At 35.8% G+C, this 19,454-nt stretch overlaps 1 protein-coding gene across 2 annotated transcripts; it reads left to right on the forward strand.

Moving 5' to 3' along the window:
- The first annotated feature begins 212 nt into the window (after positions 1 to 212).
- Positions 213 to 19,300, forward strand: LOC140871314 (structural maintenance of chromosomes protein 6B). Of its 2 annotated transcripts, XM_073273767.1 has the most exons (28): positions 213 to 530; positions 645 to 750; positions 1,959 to 2,092; positions 2,697 to 2,752; positions 3,465 to 3,551; positions 3,768 to 4,088; positions 4,976 to 5,095; positions 5,538 to 5,672; positions 6,909 to 6,985; positions 7,091 to 7,166; positions 7,520 to 7,594; positions 7,757 to 7,861; positions 8,597 to 8,766; positions 8,861 to 8,963; positions 9,299 to 9,411; positions 13,452 to 13,656; positions 14,526 to 14,657; positions 14,807 to 14,921; positions 14,998 to 15,083; positions 15,171 to 15,266; positions 15,565 to 15,701; positions 15,783 to 15,885; positions 16,350 to 16,429; positions 16,529 to 16,607; positions 16,746 to 16,803; positions 17,710 to 17,807; positions 18,727 to 18,821; positions 18,934 to 19,300. In XM_073273767.1, the coding sequence occupies exons 1-28, from the start codon at positions 374 to 376 to the stop codon at positions 18,989 to 18,991; spliced, it is 3,177 nt and encodes a 1,058-aa protein (XP_073129868.1). In that variant the 5' UTR covers positions 213 to 373; the 3' UTR covers positions 18,992 to 19,300. The 2 variants fall into 2 exon arrangements, with proteins under 2 accessions (XP_073129868.1, XP_073129869.1); XM_073273768.1 differs by lacking the exons at positions 18,727 to 18,821; positions 18,934 to 19,300 and adding an exon at positions 16,939 to 17,007.
- The last annotated feature ends 154 nt before the right edge of the window (positions 19,301 to 19,454 follow it).

A 19,454-nucleotide genomic window follows, 5' to 3' on the forward strand; every position in this document is an offset into this window, starting at 1 on the left:
TTAATAATTAATAATATGTTAGCATATTTATTTATGAACAATTGTGATGAAAAAAAAATTTACTCAAAATAGCTGTCATTTTAACTGACCTAAACTAAATTGGGCTCAGCCGAGTTCTAGCATTGGGCCTGTCGGGAGTTAACAACGCTCCATTTTACCCTCACGACGTTAAATTTAACCTTCCAATTCGGATACAGAAGTAACAGTATCCATTTCCCAAACACGGCCTTAGCAAAATTTTCCCGCCATTATTGCGAAGGTATCCCTTGTACGCGCCAACAGAGGGAGCGTGATGCGATCGCACTAGCTCCTCGACTCTTCTTCTTCTTCTTCTTCTTCTTCTTATGCATTAAGCAAAAGAGCGATAAATCAGATGGCGGATGCTAGGGTTTTCGCTGACTCGACGCGCCCGCCGAACCGCTTGCAGGCTGGAATCATATCCAAAATCCGACTCGAGAATTTTATGTGCCACAGCAATCTGGAAATCGATTTCGGCGATTGGGTCAATTTTATAACCGGCCAAAATGGAAGTAAGTGCTCTCCTTTTTGCCTCTATCTCACGCACACAGACAGGGCCGCCCGGTCAGGGCTTGTAGTCATTGAAAATTTGGCGTCTTTTTTGTCATTTCTATTTGTATTTACAGGTGGCAAGAGTGCTATTCTGACCGCATTATGTGTGGCATTTGGGAGCCGTGCTCGTGGAACACAGAGAGCCAACACTTTGAAGGATTTTATCAAGACAGGCTGCAGGTAGCTGCGTGTGCTTTTATGTTAAGTTACTGAATAATTTTTCTAAGAGTGATGGTATTGTATGCAGACAAATCTTTTCTTTTGATACATGTGAGATATTTGATGTTTTTGTTTTGTTCGAAATGCTAATTGCGATTATTTTGCTTATGTTGTACTGACACTTGTTTAATTTTTATCTTAAATTGGCTAATTTGAGTTTTTAATTGGAGTTGCTTAGTGCATAGAAAATTGATGTTTTTAATTATACCGTTTAACTATAACATTTCACATGCATTTATTCTATCTGTTAAGTTCAACTGTTGAAAGAACAGTTTTTCATGTTACTTTTACTAGATGTGGGGGTGGGTGCCTCTCATTCTTAGAATAAATATAAAAATAATGTATACAGACATGCCATTCTTATATATTATATATATCTGCCATTCTAATGGTCACCTGATAATTTCTGGCATACGAGGCTGTTCTGGGGCATATTTCCACTCCTCGGATCGGCCACTCCAAATTCATGGAAGAAATTTTCCATTTTGTTGTTTGAATTTTTTTATGGTCTCTGACTCTATTAGTGTATTATTTTCAGTTGAAGTCATAAATGCGAGTCTTGTAATTGGGGAGCTGCATGTTTATGAGTGAAACTACTTGATCTCAATGCTTCTTTTCAGGATGTTAGTTTGATCAGAGAACATTTATAATCAGTATTACATACAAATTTTTTATTGGTCAAAGATTATGGTATGAACTCAATCATTGGAGTTGCAAGTTCTGTCTTTCAATTATTCCTTCAATACCGCCTAGCCTCGTATGCAATTTTATTTTGTTATTCTTTAATCCCTATTATATAATTTAAACCAAATAACGATGTTCTTCTTTGTTACTATTAACCAACTTGGAATTTAACCTGTGGAACACAGTTGTTTTCTATATCTTTCGCACCGTGGACCTATTCTTGCTTGGAGTGCCTCCTAAATCACTTTTCATTTTGGTAACATCATTTATTGACACTGGGTGATTTAGCACTTCAAATCAAAATCGTCATCAACATTCATCGAGCAGACTTTTGAACATAGATGAGTGGCATGAAAGCTAGGCTAGTTGGGAAAAGTTCAGAATGTTTAGTGCCATACTTCTAACATCATTCTGATAGTTTGGAGGGCATATATTGTTTTGACTTCTGACTTTGGTTGATGTCACTTGCTCTGATTCATTTTCAGCTATGCTGTTGTTCAAGTTGAGATGAAAAATCATGGAGAAGATGCTTTTAAGCCAGAAATATTCGGAGATGTCATAATTGTGGACCGTAGAATCTCAGAATCTACCAGTTCCATCACTTTAAAAAATTCTCGAGGTTTATTCAATAAGACTTGTATTTTCTTCACTTTAAATATCTATGATAAGGAAATGCATTAGGTTTATGAGAAGGATCTGTTTCCACCATTTTCAGGATGTCATACCAGTTAGCTAAAAATTTGTGTCCTTTCTTGATGGTTCTTGTTGCTTCCTGCTGTGATTAGTTGCATTTAGCTGAGACCCACATGCATATATATTTACAACAGGTAGTGACAATGTAAATATACTCTGTAACTGTTGTAGAAATTAATAGTAAATGAAAGCTAGCCCTCCTCCATATATGTGAATAAAAATTAAGTAGCATGTTAGTCTATTGGGAAAATAATCAAATATGGTCATGTTAGTTAGGTATAACTCATTTCTATTTCACCACCTTGGTAAAATAGAACCCTCAAGGTTCTGATGTCTAGGCCAGTAGGCCATTTTTATCAATCTGTTCTAGTGTTGTATCATGTTTATTTTGTATTCCAATCTTGCCATTCTTGTTTTTTTTTGGTTTATAAATTTGTTATGGGACCCTTACCTTATGTTTTGCCATTTTAGTTGTCAAGCAGTTCACAGGTTCATTTCTTATTTAACTTCTGACATTTATTGTTTTCCAGGAAGACGGGTGGCTACGAAGAAAGAGGATCTTCGTGAGATCATAGAGCACTTCAATGTGAGTGTTAACGATCACTTCTATATCTGCAAGAGTTAGTAACTTGCTTTGAAATTGTTCATTGGTGACATTTTTCCAATGTCACAATCCCTCTACCGTTTCTCTCTCTCACTCTGTCTATATGGTTTTGTTGAAACCTTTTTACTTGGGTTATGTATAATGTTTTCACGGCAAAGTTGGCCTGCTGGAATTTGGTATATATTCTGCATATGCAGGGTTTGATATTCATCTACGTACGCAGGTAAGGAGCTAGAGATTTTCCAGGGCTAGGTTATTTTTTTTAAAAAAACTTAATTAAAAAAACTAGAAATTATATATAGCTTTAAAATCAAAATGTTTGATCAAAAAAAAAAAAAAAATCAAAATGTGATCACATTTGCTTTGAAATTTCTGTTAAGCATTTTATTTCGATGTTTAGTTTTATGTATCTTCATGAAAATTTTCTCTAGAATTCAGATTTTATTTGTGTTTTGGAGCTCCTAGACTGAATAATGGGAATAAAAGGAGCATACTGTATGCCTGTGGCAATTGACTTGTGGCACTTGTTATTGCTTCTGGAACATATCTTTTGCCACCAGGGATAGAAGAAAGAAGTAATTCCATTGGCTGTTTTGGTCTACATCTTGACGAAGATTTTCCATGACTATTCTGGTTTATTTCCATTTCCTCGTAGTCCTCTGCGTTTTAATTGTGTTGTGCTTTGGCGGTGCAGATTGATGTAGAGAATCCATGTGTGATCATGAGTCAAGACAAGAGCAGAGAATTTTTGCATTCGGGGAATGCGAAAGATAAGTTTAAGGTTGGAAGTTTAAATCTTCTTGTCGAATAATAACTCAAGGTGGCTAAACTTTACAAACTTCTCTGTATACGATACTCATCGATAGTTTGTTCGTTATTCATTTTGTCTGTTTATTTTTTTATCAACTGACAAGTTGGTTGGGTTCTCTCTCTCTCTTTTTGGTGGGTAAGGCACTAGAGTAATTTTTTTACTGGCAAGTAACACAATAATTTACAGTTCTTTTTCAAGGCCACACTTCTTCAACAAGTGGATGACTTATTAAAAGGCATTGAAAAGCAGCTAAATGATGCAACTGCACTGGTCAATCATCTGGAAGAAACGCTGAGGCCAATATTAAAAGAACTTGATGAATTGCAAGAAAAAATCAGGAGTATGGAATTTGTTGAAGAGATATCGCAGCAACTGCAGTTGTTGAAGAAGAAACTTGCTTGGTCATGGGTATATGAAGCCGATAGGAAACTTGATGCGCAACAAAAGAATATTGAGAAGCTAAAAGGAAGGGTACCAACATGTCAAGAAAAAATTGATGAACAGAAGGTAAGTTGATTTATGGCAGTCTCTTGAGAATTCTTGAAGTTCTCTCTCTCTCTCTCTCTCTCTATATATATATATATATATATATGTGTCTTTGTGTGTGTGTGTGTGTGATATTGTATGTATGTATCTAATCCAGCTTATTAAATTACAGTACTATACATTTTGCTTACTATTTCTGAAGCATGACAGATCTTGGGAAGGAATGTTGAAAGAATCTTTAGCCTGAAATTTAGGCCATATTGAGTATGATGGATGTTATGTCTGTTACAATATCCTGTCTCTAAAGTCGAAATGCTTTAAAATTGGTAGCAATCAGTTATAGTATAAAACGTTTATCGTTATGATCGTTATATTGATTTTTTTCATGAGTTTGCTAGTTTATCTATTTATTATTTTTTGTTATTTCTGGTCTATCATTAAAGTTAAACAACTTAATCGACCTAAAAATATCCTTCTTCCATTTTAAGGAGTTGGTTCATATCATATTAATCAATGTGCTTCAGTGTCTGTGTGATGATTATCATTATCGGAGTTTGTGTCACGATTGGATTGGATATAGATTGCTGCCAGATGCTATGATGAGAGGATTTCTGGTAGTGTGTGGAAGGAAAGCTTTGTTAGGGGGTGACAAGGAGTTGGAATGGCGACGGAGAAAATTTTGTGGTGGCTTCAGGAGGTAGGAACTTGTATCTAGTGGCTATAAGTGTTCGGGTTGGGAAATAATGAAGGAACACAGGTCTACCACACCATTTTTGTTAATTATTTGGGTTCTTATGGCATTTCACCTATGACTTACTCTCTTGAGTTTGCAATGGACAAGCTTAGTGTGAACAGAGAGGCTGCATGGAATCTGTCCACTGACGAGCAGCAGTTTGCTTGATTTGCAGCTTGTCATTGAAAAATTTTGCGACCAATTGTCAAAGAAGAAAGATCAGGTAGCAAATATCATGGAAAGTACGTCGGAAGCAAGGAGAATGAAGGAGGATTTGAAACAAAGTCTTTCAATGGTATAATTTTTTTTATATCGTCATTTTATAATTCTGTAGAAGCTCGTCTGATTGTGCATATGCCTTAGGTAGACAGTGATTTAGCTGTGTTACACTAACTTTTTGAGCTTTATAACTCATTTTTTGCCTTGTTAAGCTCATTTTCTTTACTATTATTCAGTTTGTATTCTCTCCTCATGGCAAGGAAAACCTTTGTTTGTGTTTTTGGTCAGTAGGCCTAAGTCTATAGAGAATTCTCAATATGCCATGGGTGGAGATTATATCCTCATCTTAGTTGGATTTGTAAAACCTTATCTATCATCTAGTTCTTGATCATATATCTCTTGAGAAACTGCTCGTAGTCTACGTTATCGTACTTGGTGAATTTGCTTATCTCAAATCCAAATTGTGGTGGCGTCAGCTTTTTTATTTAATCCTAATCCTATAAAGTTTTTATTTTTAGGCTCTGAAGGAGAAGCTTGAACTAGAAGGCGAACGAGAGCGCCGGAGTAATGACATTCAGAAGATGGTTCGGCAGGTCAATGTTCTTGAGCAACAGATTCATGATTTTCACGAGCAGCATGTTAGAAGTTCACAGGTTTATCTACCAACCCTGCTTTTTGCTTAGTTAGTATGATAATGAAAAATTTGAGGCCAAAATTATTTTACCGATCATGTAGCTAATTTGAAATAATGTATATTCGAGCTGCATGTTATTTCGGTTTCTTTATTATGATAAGTTCTTGTGCTGAATAAGAGATTGCATCAATTTGTTGTTTTCCTTGTCTTGTTAGGGAAAAAGTTTATCACATGGGTGTTTCTATTTGGGGTTTGTCAAGAACTCCAGCTAATTACCGACAAACTGTATATATCTTGAAAAATTGTTGCACAGGCTTGTTAGAGATTTCAAGTTTTAAGAAGCATAAATCGAAGTGGGAAATAAGAAATCCTCCAGCTTCCTTGACTTGTTTCATTTATTTAAATGTACATGGTGTCAACCATGGAGAACTTTGGCTTGTTACAGTTATTTTGTGCTCTAATACTTACAGTCTTATGTGTATAGCTTACCTTTTAAGTAGGGGCCGGGTTATTGATGTGAGGTGGATCCATAAAAGGGGAGGTTATTTTTCCTCAGCAAGGAAAGTGACTTTCCTGGTATGTTGGTCCAAAAATTCAATTAGTTTTGTAGAAGTTTATCATCTACTTTGACTCACCTGAAGCACATATAAGAGATCTAAGTCTAGATTGGGTATAAGTAATTTATAAATCGTTATTTGTGTAACCGTTGTTCCCATTTTTGACACGATATCCTATTCCAATTGCAAATGTGTGTATTCTATTATAAAACACGCACCCTTCTTGTTTTTGGTTCTTTCTAGAAGGTCATTTCTTCTTTCATATATGTGAAAGTATTACATTCAAATTTCAAAATAGAAGAAAATGAAGATGGAAAGTTACAATATAATAATTCTTTCTCGACTGGTATGTACTAATCTTGATATCCATCTCTATCCTCTCACTACTTTCAATGATAGAAATATGAGTTTTTATACTCGTTGAATATCGGAATTGAAGTGGTCATCTTTTGTATTGTAACAAGTAGTAAGCCTCATATCACATAGAAACACATTGATAATTGTGATTAGAGCCTCTATGACAGTACTGTGTGGGGCTTGTTTTGCCTTTTCTTTTCTCTTTTGAGGTAATTCATTTAAGATCGTCAATGTAGTTGTTAAAAAAAAAAGTTACCTTCTACCTTGTCGTTTTGTACTTTCTCCTCTTTGATACCATGATGGCATGCAAAAATATGACATTAGTATCTGATTTACCATAGGTGGAAGAAAATGAGATGGAGGAAAGACTCAGGTCTCTCCAAGTTAAGTTAGATGAAGTTAATGCTAATTGGAACAGGTAATATTACAAATTTCTAGTCAGGTGCAATGTGGATGTGTGTGTGTGTGCGCGCGCTATACTTCGCTGCTGTTTTTTTAAACTGACGGAAGTGGTTATATCTAGATTGAAAGAAGAGGAGGATGCAATAATACAAACGGTAACCATGATAGAAAATGAAGTTGAAAAAATTTCCAGTCAGGTGTTGTGACTTCTTGTTTTACTTTTTACCTTCTTGGTGTATTTGTGATTCCTGTTCTCCATGTGAATCTGTTATGTGATATTACATGTGCACTCTATACCAGCTGGAAAAAGGTAAAAGCAAGAAATTTTAATACACTATTTTACTTTGGAAAAGGAGAACAATTATAGCAGACCTGTTTTTGTGATTTTTTTATATCCTGTTGGTTTAGCAACGAGTTTCTGAAGATATATTTTAGTGCTTTCAGTTGTGTATCCGGATATATGTTCCTCTTAGAGCCTTTTCGTGTCTGAAGCTTTGTATAGAATAAGTTGGAATATATGATACACATAATGTGATAATCCTTTCTTCAGATTGAAGATGCTGAAAGAAGTCATCGAGATGTTTCTTCTCGTATACGTGAGCTCCAAATGCATCAAACAAACAAGGTCTATAAACATCTTTTGAATGAGCGTGCTCATTTTTATCTTCATTGTTCACTTCTATTTTATGTATGATATATGTGTTGTTGACTTTATATATATTCAATGCCATCATTCCCTTCAAATTTATATACTGGCTTACTGGAATCATTCTCCTTATGCTTGCAGGTTACTGCTTTTGGTGGTGATCGAGTGTCCAATCTTTTGCAGGCAATTGAACGTCATCATCGACGATTCAGTAGCCCACCTATTGGCCCTATAGGTGCACATGTGGTAATGCATGGGAGAGATGGTTGCATGCTTCATCCCATTTGAATTCATGACTGTTTAGTGCTATTGTGTATTTGAACACTTGTTGCATGGAAATATATGATGGTGTCACAAGTGGTTTTTCTTTTTCTTCTTTTATGTCAACCTGAAAATGAAATCCAAATTTTACTGCCCCTGGTTCTTTTCTTCCTTTCTTTATTTTTATGTGTCCTCTCTCTTACTCCCTCCTTCCTCCTTTCTGTTTCAGTTCCAAACTTTGAAAACTAGGGTGCCAAGTCTCCAAGTTCAAGTTTATATTTTGCATTCACTGCTCTTATGAAGTGATTTTTCTTCCTATTATACAAGGTCCAACACTCTATATTTAATTGATTATTGTCGGTAACCAATAACCTTGAGCTTATTTTTGTAGTCTGGATTGTGTTTCTCCAAGTAATCTGATTCCTTTTTATATAGTTAGCCTTATGATAGAATCAGGTATAACTTCTCCCTTAGTGATTAAATGATTGACTATGTTAACTCGTTATTTCACTTGATTCGTTGAAGGAATTAAATCCAATACTGGTGTTATGAGTTCTTTTGTATGCTTTCTGATATCAGCTTAGATCTAGCTTCATAGATTGATCGATTGCCTTGGATTTTGTCAATCTTTGCATGTGGACCCATATAGGATGTGTTGTGATTATGTTAGAGATAATTCTATCTCAAGCATTCTTGATCTGTGGCTTTGCTCAATTGCAGAAATTGGAACACGGAGACATGTGGTCCATTGCTATCGAAAGTGCAGTTGGCAGACTGCTCAATGCCTTCATTGTCACGAATCATAAAGATTCCCTTGTTTTAAGAGCATGTGCCAGAGAAGCAAACTATAACCACTTACAGATCATCATATATGACTTTTCCAGACCAAGGTAACAAGCTGGACACATTTGCATCATGCAATCAATGCCTGTCAAGTTCGACCTGTGAATCTTATTAAACAGCTGAGTTTTTGTCTCTTTATAGAATAAACATTCCAAGACACATGCTTCCTCAGACTAGCAATCCCACTGCATTCTCAATTATGATCTCCGACAATCCAACAGTGCTCAATGTCTTGGTTGATGTGGTAAAGTTAGCATTTTCTTCTGGGTTCCTTGCTTAGACTAATTTTTCTCTCTTAAAGTGAATAACCTGGTTCTTATATAAATTACTCTTATTTTTCTTTTCACATATTTGTGACTTGTGTGTGCTGCACCACTATGCATATTTTAAAATTTGGAAGTGTGTTCAACAATTTGACTGTGTTGAATGAACTCTGGTGGTTTGATGCCGACATTGCAGAACGTGGTCTGCACTTCTAACCCACGCTTATTTTTGGCTCTATTGTTAGCATCTCTTGTCTATGTTTGTATTGATTTGACATATTGTCAGCAATCTTTTGATTTTCAAATTTTCTTATAGGGCAATTGTGAAAGACAAGTGCTTGTTAAAGATTATGATGTTGGTAAAACAGTTGCATTTGAACAAAGGATATCAAATCTGAAGGAGGTCTACACATCTGATGGGTACAAGATGTAAGATAACCTAAGTAATCCGTTTTTTTCTTTTGTACTCTCTAAAATCACGTGACTCCTGTTATTGATCATATTGATGAATTTTCTAAAAAGAACACTGCCCTAGTGAGAGAGTGAGGGGTTCGGCGTTGACCCCTTCTAGTTAATATAAGAGAGAACAGAATATACAAGGGTGTGGAATCATGCCAAAATCTCACTACAAACAAAAGAAACAAATGAGTGTAAGAAAAAAAATATCGAGATAGTCTGGTAGACAAAACAACAGTAGAATCATGCTCTTAGAAAAGTCAAGAAATTTGCAGAGAGAAGAATTTGGTAAAGACAAGTAAAGTGGAATCAGGTGTGCCAGTTTTGGGAGCAATTCACGTAAAAAAAAAATGTATACCGAATTTGAAGAATTAGTTTCCTTAACTAATTGAATAATAATTGATTCAGCAATGAGTATAATGTGGGGAAATTTCCGATGCACTAGATCTTTATTCCTACGATTCTAAGGACTCTTTAGTTATAATCAGTGTGCTAAGAATCGTAAAGTTTTCGGTGAGCGAATGCATAGAAGGTATAGAAGAGTTTACATCATGCAAAATTTGTAACTATTTTTGTTGATAATCTTGAGAGGTACAAGTAGATAGTAAACAAATTAAGAAAAATTATCTAAACATGGAATGCTTATTCACTCTGAATTGTACGCGGTTTCATCATTGGTGCGAACCTTCCATTATCATCTTGTCTTGCGAGACCATAATTTTTGTCATGCTTTTAAGCTCGGGTGACATCATGTCAAATAAAATGTAAGATAAACTTCCATTATTACCTGATCAATAAGATGAATAATATTTTGAGATCATATATAAATATAACTGAAGATCAAACATGTGATTCACTTGTACGTAAAAAAACATGTAGTGAATTCTTTTGGTTAAGAATTATTTCATGATATCAAGTAATTTTAGAAAACAACAACAATATTTTTACAATGAATTTCTTGGTGAAAAGAAATTATACTGAATGTCATTGTTGGAAATAAATAGTATCATGTTAATATTAAACAGTAGACGGCAGTCCAAGTAACACATTTTAAATATGTAAAAAAGTCGGGACTTAAAGTGTTTACGTGTTTTAATGTTATGATATATCTCAAGTCTCAACTCCGTTTTAAATTTTTTTTGCTCTATTCTATTAAGGGCTTTTGGTTATTTCCACAAATATATTATGCATGCTTTTAAAATAAGCTTTTTATTATTGTTAATACTATGAGGTACCTCTTGGTTCATGGACGTCATGAGGAAGGATATAATATAAAAATTATAAATCAATATATTTGGATAAGATACACAAATCTGATTATTTGTAGAACTTGAGTCAAACATGAGACAAAACAAGGATAAATAATCAATCAGTTTTTTATCGTCCACACCAAACGATGCTCAAATTTTCTGATAAATGTGATGGATTGATTGATAACTTATTTTCCCCTTCAATATGTTCGAATGTTCTGTATATATGTAGCTAGGAGAGCAATACCAAAAGTTGAGAAGCTTTAGCAACAACCAGTCAGAGGTCAGGTTTGTCGTAGTTAAGAGTTTAGTTCTGAAATTTTGAGACAAGTACTAATTTATCTAGGATGTATAAAACTTGTTTCACTTGTAGTATATTTTATTCCTTCAATCATATTTTATCTTAGTCAACTTTCAGGAAGAGAAATTTGTTGTCTAGCAGAACATATTTTATTCTTTTATACTTGAAGAAATCAGCAGTGTTGAATGCAATGCCGATCTACTTTATGTCATTGTATCGAGTGCCAAAGGGTATCGTAGATATTATGGAAAAGTATATGAGGGGCTTTCTTTGGGATTGTGTGGATGGGGGGGAGTCTCATTGTCATTTGGTGGCATGAGAGCAGGTTTGTAAGCCCAAAGTTCTAGGGGGCTTGGGAATAGGGAATATTTGTTTGAGGAATAGAGTTCTGTTGGGGAAATGGTGGTGGAGATTTTCAGTGGAACAAGAGCCGATGTGGAAAAGGGTCATTAAGAGCAAGTATGAATTACAAGATAATGGTTGGGACGTTGGTTTGGCTAGAAATGTTACGTTTAGGAGCCCATGGAAGTTTATTTCTATGTCTTACTTGGCTTTTCAATCTTTGGTAAGGGCGGTAGTTAGAGGGGGGACCAAAGTGAGGTTTTGGGAAGATAGATGGTGGGGGGAGTCTTCGTTTCGGGATCTATTTCCAGCCTTGTTTCAGATTTCTTATGCACATAATATGCATATTTCTCATTTCGTGTCAACGGAAAATTCGTTGAATATCGATAACCTTTCTTGGGACTTTCATTTTCCGAGGGATTTGAGGGATCAGGAAATTGCTGAGGTGGGTGTACTGTTAGATGAGTTGATCAGAGTTAGATTGATTGATGGGGCTGAGGATGTGAGATTGTGGGTTGGGGACCTTTCTGGTATTTTCTCGGTCAAATCCTTTTTTGAATTCTTCTTTCCTATAGCGATTGCCCTTAGCGATTACCCTTTGTTTTTCTTCTTCAATGTTATTTGGAAATTACCAATCCCTTCGAAGATTCAAGTTTTTTCTTGGACAGCAGAGTTGGGTAAATTGCCGACTTCGGAATTTGATGCAAAGAAGATGGTCTTCATGTGCTTTGAATCCGAATTGGTGTGTGTTATGTCGGAAAGAGGGGGAAACTCAGGATCACATGTTTATACACTGTTCTTTCACGTATGGATTTTGGTCGAGGGCTTTGAAGGAAATGAGGTTAATGTGGGTAACACCTAGATCTCTACAGAAGCTTTTTGCTACGGATCTTGCTTCACTTTTGGGCAAGAAGGGGAGAATATTGTGGTCTTTGGTGGTTCATGTTATTTGTTGGTCGGTGTGGTTGGAGAGAAATGGTAGAATCTTTGAGAATTGGGAAGAAACGGCGGAAGAGTGTTGGGAAAAGATCAAGATACGGATTGCTAGGTGGAGTAGATCTTTTAAGGATTTTCAAAATATTGCAATCTCGGATTTATTAAGGGATTGGTCTTTTGTTTTTTGTTGATATGATTAGGGAGTCGTTAATTTCTTTTGTAATTAGCGGATATCTTATCCGCCTTTTGTAAGATTTTATTATCGTATATAATATATAAGAGTTTCCTATTAAAAAAATTTTATTTTTCGTGAATTTAAACTGAGAAATTTCTATTAAAAATTCTTATTTTCTCGTACTTAGTTAAATTAAGTAAGATCTAGAAGAGCCCCGATGATCAATAATGGTCATGAGAAAAAAAATTCTATTCTAGTTTATAGATCCAAGTAAGATGGGAAGTTACCATCCATGCACTTTCAGTTTAGACCAATTTGGAGCTGGTTTATACCGCTCACCAACAATAATGGCCCGTTTTCTTGATTCTCCGATATCCAGACCTCAGATTATTTTTCGCATACTTCTATCAGCTGACGGTTGAATATTACGGTATTTGTCTATGTTACTTTCATTCACACAAACCAAGGTCAACTGTTAGATATTACCTTTTTTATTTGTTTTAAAGATATCCTGGGTGGTCTTCCAGCAAATTTCTCTTTGGTTTAAATTCACATATTGAACAAGTTTTGACTACGATTCAGTGGTAAAACACAGATACAACTGGATGCATTCCTGCCAAATTACATGTTTACACTTTTACTTGTTTCTCTTCTGATTGCTTCATATAGAGACTGAATTTTGTTGCATCCGCTGCTCTTTACCAGCAGTGTTTTTTGTCTGCTGAATTTTGATTTTTAGTGGAGTTTGAATTAGCAGGATTTTCTCAAGGACTGACAATTCTTTTGCTAGTGTTGGAGATTTCTGATCTTTGTAGTCATGCAATATTTTTTGTTTGCATTACACAGCTTTTCTAGTTTAAATATAGGGTTCTTTCTATATTTGTGTTCAAAGTGTGAGTATTTTCAAAATTTTCAGTCTGAGTTCAAGTTTATTTTCTACTCTGCGTGAGAGTTCTCTAATTTGCACCAGCATGGTAGCGGCTCCAATCCAAATGGCCTTCATTTGCAGGTTCTCTCGTGGTTCAGCCCAGACTATTCTTCCCCCAAACAAAAACATTAGAGCTGGTCGCCTTTGTGGTTCCTTTGACAATCAAATCAAACATCTTGAAAAAGATGCATTAGAAGCGAAAGAGCACATCCAACAAGGCCGGGGAATAAAACGAAGTAAGGAGACAGAACTAAAGAATCTTCGGGACAAACTAAGCAGTCTAAAGGTATGCCTCCTTTCAAAAATTCTTTCACCAGCATGCTTTCTGCCAACTAGTTCCTGTAACAACTATACATGGGAAAAACCACAGGAATTAGTTTCCCTTGAGAGCAAAAACAGTCTGGCTGCAAAGAATAATTTAACAAGCCTGGTCTTCTAACAGAGCCAACATCTATAAATTTAGAGGAGCTAAAGCTCCATATATCACAGGATCTTATGTGAATATTATGCTTGGCAGTTGGAGTACATTATGGGAGCAAAGCAGTGTAGTTTTGACTGTTTTGCTGCGAGACGGTTTACTTTAGCTTCGTCGAGTATCTTGTCACGAAACTTGTAAAATTTAGTGATTAATGAATTTTAGGTAGAAATGTTCCACAATAATCCATCAGTTTCAGTGATATTCAAGTCCTGGGATCTGAAAAGGAGTCATACTTGAAATGAGGACCAGAAGGAATGTAATGACAATTGATTGAATCGTGGTGAAAAAGAACCCTAAAAGTTTTTCTTGTTGTTTTCCAATGTTGCTTTCGGTACGGAAATTAGTAATATAATGTATAATGCAGATCATAAAGAATATGTTGACACTTGAAAATTTATTGTTTTACTTATACGTGTCTGCTCATTGTACCCGATTATATCGGCAATGATCCATCCTCATGGGTGGTTTCTGTGAATTGCTTGATTATTGCTTTGATATTTCAGGAGAATCACCTACCTTCATTATATATAAATATAATATAGTATACCAGTCATCTTATATACCAAATTAATTACCTTTAAATAATAAATGTGAATCAGCAAATTTGGCGATTCTATAATTGGATATTCCAAAATGGTTGATGTACTCTTCCTTATCTACTGCTTAAATTCTTTCAGAGGAGGCGCATCAACGTTGAACGGGACTGCAGGTCAAAGGAATTTGAGCTGCAGGATGTCAAAAAGTTGATATCTTCTGAAGAAACTTCTGCACCTTCCTCTACTGTGGACGAGCTTCATCAAGAGATATCTGTTTGTTTCGCAAAACCTATTTATTATTTGTTTATTTACCATGCTATCTAAAGTCTTTGTTGGCACGTATGTAGAGTTCAAGTCTTTCAAATTACTATATATTCTATGACTTGTTGTTTTACCATTCCTTTGTCTGAAATGATGTGCAGAAACTGAAAGATCGGATAAGAGACAGGGAAATTTTGGTAGAAAAGCTTCAGATCGATGTGAATGAAGCTGCGGTTAAAGCTAAAGATTTCAGAATTTCATTTGAAAATTTGTGTGGTGATTGCTTTATCATATCATGCCTTGCTGAGTTCTATTGATCACCCATTCCTTACCTGCCTTCTTTACAATGTAGAGTCAGCGAAATCAGAAATTGATATGTTAGCGGAAACAGAGAAGGAACTAATGATGATTGAGACCACTCTACACGAGGCTGAAACAGTTCGTCCTTGAACCCTGCTTTATTCATTTGCTTCTCTGTTTTTCTTTTTTAGGCCATGATTACATAGGGTTTTTGGTGTCCTGCAGAAAAAGAAACATTTTGAGCAAGTGATGAATACTAGAGTCCTTTCCGACCTCAAAAATGCGGAGGCTAAGTATCGGGAACTAGAACAGAATTGTAAGGTGCATTTCTATTCTCGCATGGGAAACATAAGTCACCACTGTGTTTCATCATGTTGCTGGAGTGCTTGCAATTGCGTATCTTGTATCCAGTTTCTTTATTCTAGAAATATGGACCTGCTTTTAGTAAGGCACCGCCAGGCATGGTAATATATGCATTGCCGAACTAAAGCAAATCATCCGCACATAACCACTAAGTTTTTCTGCATGTTGCTTTTTTTTAGACGGGTTATGTTTTTACAACCCATGTGACTGAGTGGTTCCAGAAAGAACCTAGTGCTGAATTGTGGTGAAATTTCAGGAGGACCGTAACAAAGCGTCTATCATCTGCCCTGAAAGTGAAATTGAAGCTCTAGGAGGCTGCAAAGAAAGCAGTCCTGAGCAACTCAGTGCTCAAGTGACAAGGTGGAGTCAAAAACTTCAGCGTGAGAGCCAGAGGTATACATTTCGGGTATTCTATCATCAACATTGTAATTTATTTTACTGTTAAAATACAATAAACCTGGAAGAACTTTGCAGATTTTCAGAATCCATTGATGATCTCAGAATGTTGTATGAGAAAAAAGAGCGTCGAATATCAAGAAAACAACAAACTTACAAAGCCTTTCGAGAAAAATTAGAAGTGAGTTTAAAAGAAAATGTCATCCTCAATTCTCTTGTTTGATCTGCATGATGTCAACGACACAGCTTTTCTCTTGTAAAATCCTTCACCGAGCTCGCTTGTTCTCATTTTTGAGTTGTTTTTGTTGCTTATCTAACTCGATATTTTTTCGTGCAATGTAAAGAAATGTTAACTATTATATTTTTCAAACTCATTCTTCACGTGCTATACAACGGGGGGAGTGGGACTGTTATGTGTTACTTACTAATCCCTCAATTTCATAGTGTTGCTTGATCTAGTACTTTTTTGTTTGTCTTCTTCTTTCAGGGATAAGAATCTGAATCTTGTTTATGTTTCTTGATATCTTGTTTTGATTATTTGATATTGTATTGATAATGATCTCTGGTACTTGATTTTCCTATTTTTCCACTTGGATTTATTTCTTGGCCGACCGTGAGTTTTTTAGTTTCCTGCTTTTGTTTCAGGCATGTGATAAAGCGTTACAGCTGAGATGGAGTAAATTTGAAAGGAATGCAACTCTTTTGAAGCGCCAGTTAACATGGCAGTAGGGCCTCTTCTCTTTACAGTTTTCCTCATCCAAATCGACCCTTTCTATTTGAAGAAATTTTTTTTCCCAACTTCTAATACCTATTATTCCTATTAGATTTAATGGCCACTTGAAAAAAAAAGGGATCAGCGGTCAAATCCGAGTTAATTATGAAGAACAGACTCTCTCAGTGGAGGTAAATTGACTGAATTTGTCATGTTACTATAATCTAAAGGGTTCTTTCTGCTTTCCTAAAAGCAATTGGATATAAGTTATTGCATTACCAGTCTAAGAGATAAAAAGTGTTCCCAATTTTTTCTGTCTGTCTCATCAGGTCAAAATGCCTCAAGATGCATCAGCTAGCTCTGTCCGTGACACTAGGGGGCTTTCAGGTTTGCTCTATTGTAGATTACTCGATTTTCTGCTGGCAAGAAGTTTATAAACAAATGCCACTGTCTTTTTTAGGAGAAGTCATGTACATTTTACTCTTGTTTTTCAAATCACGAGTGAGGTCTTCTTGGTGGCAGTGGTGGTAAATGTGGAGTTCTAGTTGGGATGCTAGATGTTGAAGATTTCAATGACCATCTTCCCATCTGGTTTGTATTAGAATGGTTGAGAGACTCTTGGTTTAGTTTCGTGCAACTTCACAAAGAAATTTGTAGCTTTCATCTCCTTAGCAGAAGATTACGCATAAGCTGTTGATAGTTTCAAATTTCCAAGTTTGTAAGTAATCGGCCCCATGATAAACAACCCACATTCACCTAATAAAGAAATGAGCTGCTAGATCCAACAAGCAATTTGGAATTAAAACAGTTATTTCAGGTAAGAGTCCATTGCACCTTCCCACACTTGTAAAGGATCAATTTCAGACTGTAATGCAATCCTTGATAAAGATCTAATATGTGGACAAGTATTATATTCTTTTTTAAAAACATCAGAATACTGTGTAATCTGAATTTGTTAAAGATACATTGGTAGGCCTCTTCCTCAAGGATATGCTTTCGTTCACAAATTTATTTTGTTGGTGATGGGTTACTTTAGTTGAAAATGAGGAACATCATTGAACCTTTAATTGTCCTAGGAGAAACTCGAAGAGTAGACTAAATCCCGTTTGAGCCTTTATATGAAAATGGTGTTTGTTTCACATTTTGTGAAGGAACTGACATTGCTGCGTGCCAAAGCACGATCTTCTTGGGTTTGAAACTGGCTGCCACAATAGAATATTGCTGAAAGAAAATTACCTGTAGTCGGCAACTGGAAACATTATGTTGTAATTTTGCTCTTTGATGTTTGAACAGGTGGTGAGCGTTCCTTTTCAACATTGTGCTTTGCCCTTGCACTTCACGAGATGACAGAAGCCCCATTCCGTGCAATGGATGAATTTGATGTATTTATGGTGTGCATTCTGACTGAAGTCTATAATTTCCTATATGATACGTATTACTAATCTATCTTCTATATTGTTAAATCCACATGGAGGTCAAATCTCCGTGTGTGTTAAGACTTAAGAGACTAAAGTCTGGCAATTAAGAGGAAAACACTCGGTCTGCATTTTATCTGGAGGGTGCTCTTCTTGCTATTTAGTTCATGAATCATGACAGCATCCTTCATGTTCATTTATATTTTTCTCATCAACATTGGTCTCAATTAGATGTGTCAAAATGGGATAGGTCCATCGGGTTGGCCTACCTCGCCATATAAAATAGGTAGGTAGGGTTGACAATTTCTCAACCCATCAAATGGCGGGTCGGCCCGCCTAATGGTGGGTCCCCAACCCGCCAAAGTACACGTAAGTCGGATTGGCCTGTCCCGTTATCTAAAATAGGTGGGTTGAGTTGGTGTTTTCTCAATCCGCCTAAAAAGTGGCCAGAGCTCCTAACGATGGGTTGCGGCGGGTTGTGGGTCGGCCCGTCCCACTAGCTCGCGATGAAATGAGTCACTAACCAATCAGGATGTGTTCAGCCTTTTTTTGTGCGAACAAGCATATACTAGTTGAACCAGTTGTCTCCAATTATACAGTTGCCAAAGGGTAAAAGTTAAAACCACTTGTGATATTTCATATTGAGAAAAAGGGTTCTTTGCATGGACTTGGAAGCCTGTCAAATCGTTATGGTGTTTTGTTTTTGTTTTTTTGTTTCTTACTGTTGCGATTATGCCATCTTATCTCAAAATGTGAAGGAAATATGATTTTGCAACATCAGCTTGAATCTACTAACAATCACTGAGCTACTACTACATAATTTGTGTATCTTTGATTTTGGACATAAAAAAAAGTTTAAGTAATTTAATGTTTTCTATCTTGGTTCAACCCACAGGATGCAGTCAGCAGAAAAATCAGTCTCGATGCTATTGTAGATTTTGCTTTGGCACAAGGATCCCAGTGGATTTTTATTACTCCTCATGACATCGGGTAACAATCTACCTAGTAAAAAATACTTTTTTGATGCAAAGGTCATGCATGTTTTTAATTTTTGCTGTTATCATGGAGATCTATCGTTTAATTATTGGTTTTTTTTATTCAGCATGGTGAAACACGATGAAAGGATAAAGAAACAGCAGATGGCCGCGCCTCGTGGATAACTATCGTTTGGTTGCTTTGTTTTCTTATAAACCGTTTACGCAGTTGCTCAAATTTCAGGTCTCGACTAACATGCCAAATTTCAGATACTCTTATCGATCGGTAGGTCTGGAAAATTGGAGAAGAGACGACTTCATTTATTTATAAAATTCTGAACTTGATTTGTACAAAAACTCGGTAAATTTGTAAATTTTGTCAAGAGGACACTTGTCCGGTGTTGATATTGCCCTTGATTGTGTTTCTTCTCTGCTTTATGCTTTGTATCAACTTGTTTCTGCAATCTACATGCTGTGAAAATAACTCTTTCTACATTTTTCATTAATGACTGAGAATGATGCTTTACTTTGCAGAATAAAAATCTACATTGTGATGAATGGGAACAAAAATGAATCTTTGAATGGCAAAAAAAAAAAAAAAACTATTCAAGAAAATGGAAGGTCGATTTCTTGTATGAAAAAATTGTTT

The sequence above is a fragment of the Henckelia pumila genome, unplaced genomic scaffold (assembly GCF_033568475.1).
Source record: "Henckelia pumila isolate YLH828 unplaced genomic scaffold, ASM3356847v2 CTG_461:::fragment_3, whole genome shotgun sequence".
In the NCBI taxonomy this organism is placed as follows: domain Eukaryota; kingdom Viridiplantae; phylum Streptophyta; class Magnoliopsida; order Lamiales; family Gesneriaceae; genus Henckelia; species Henckelia pumila.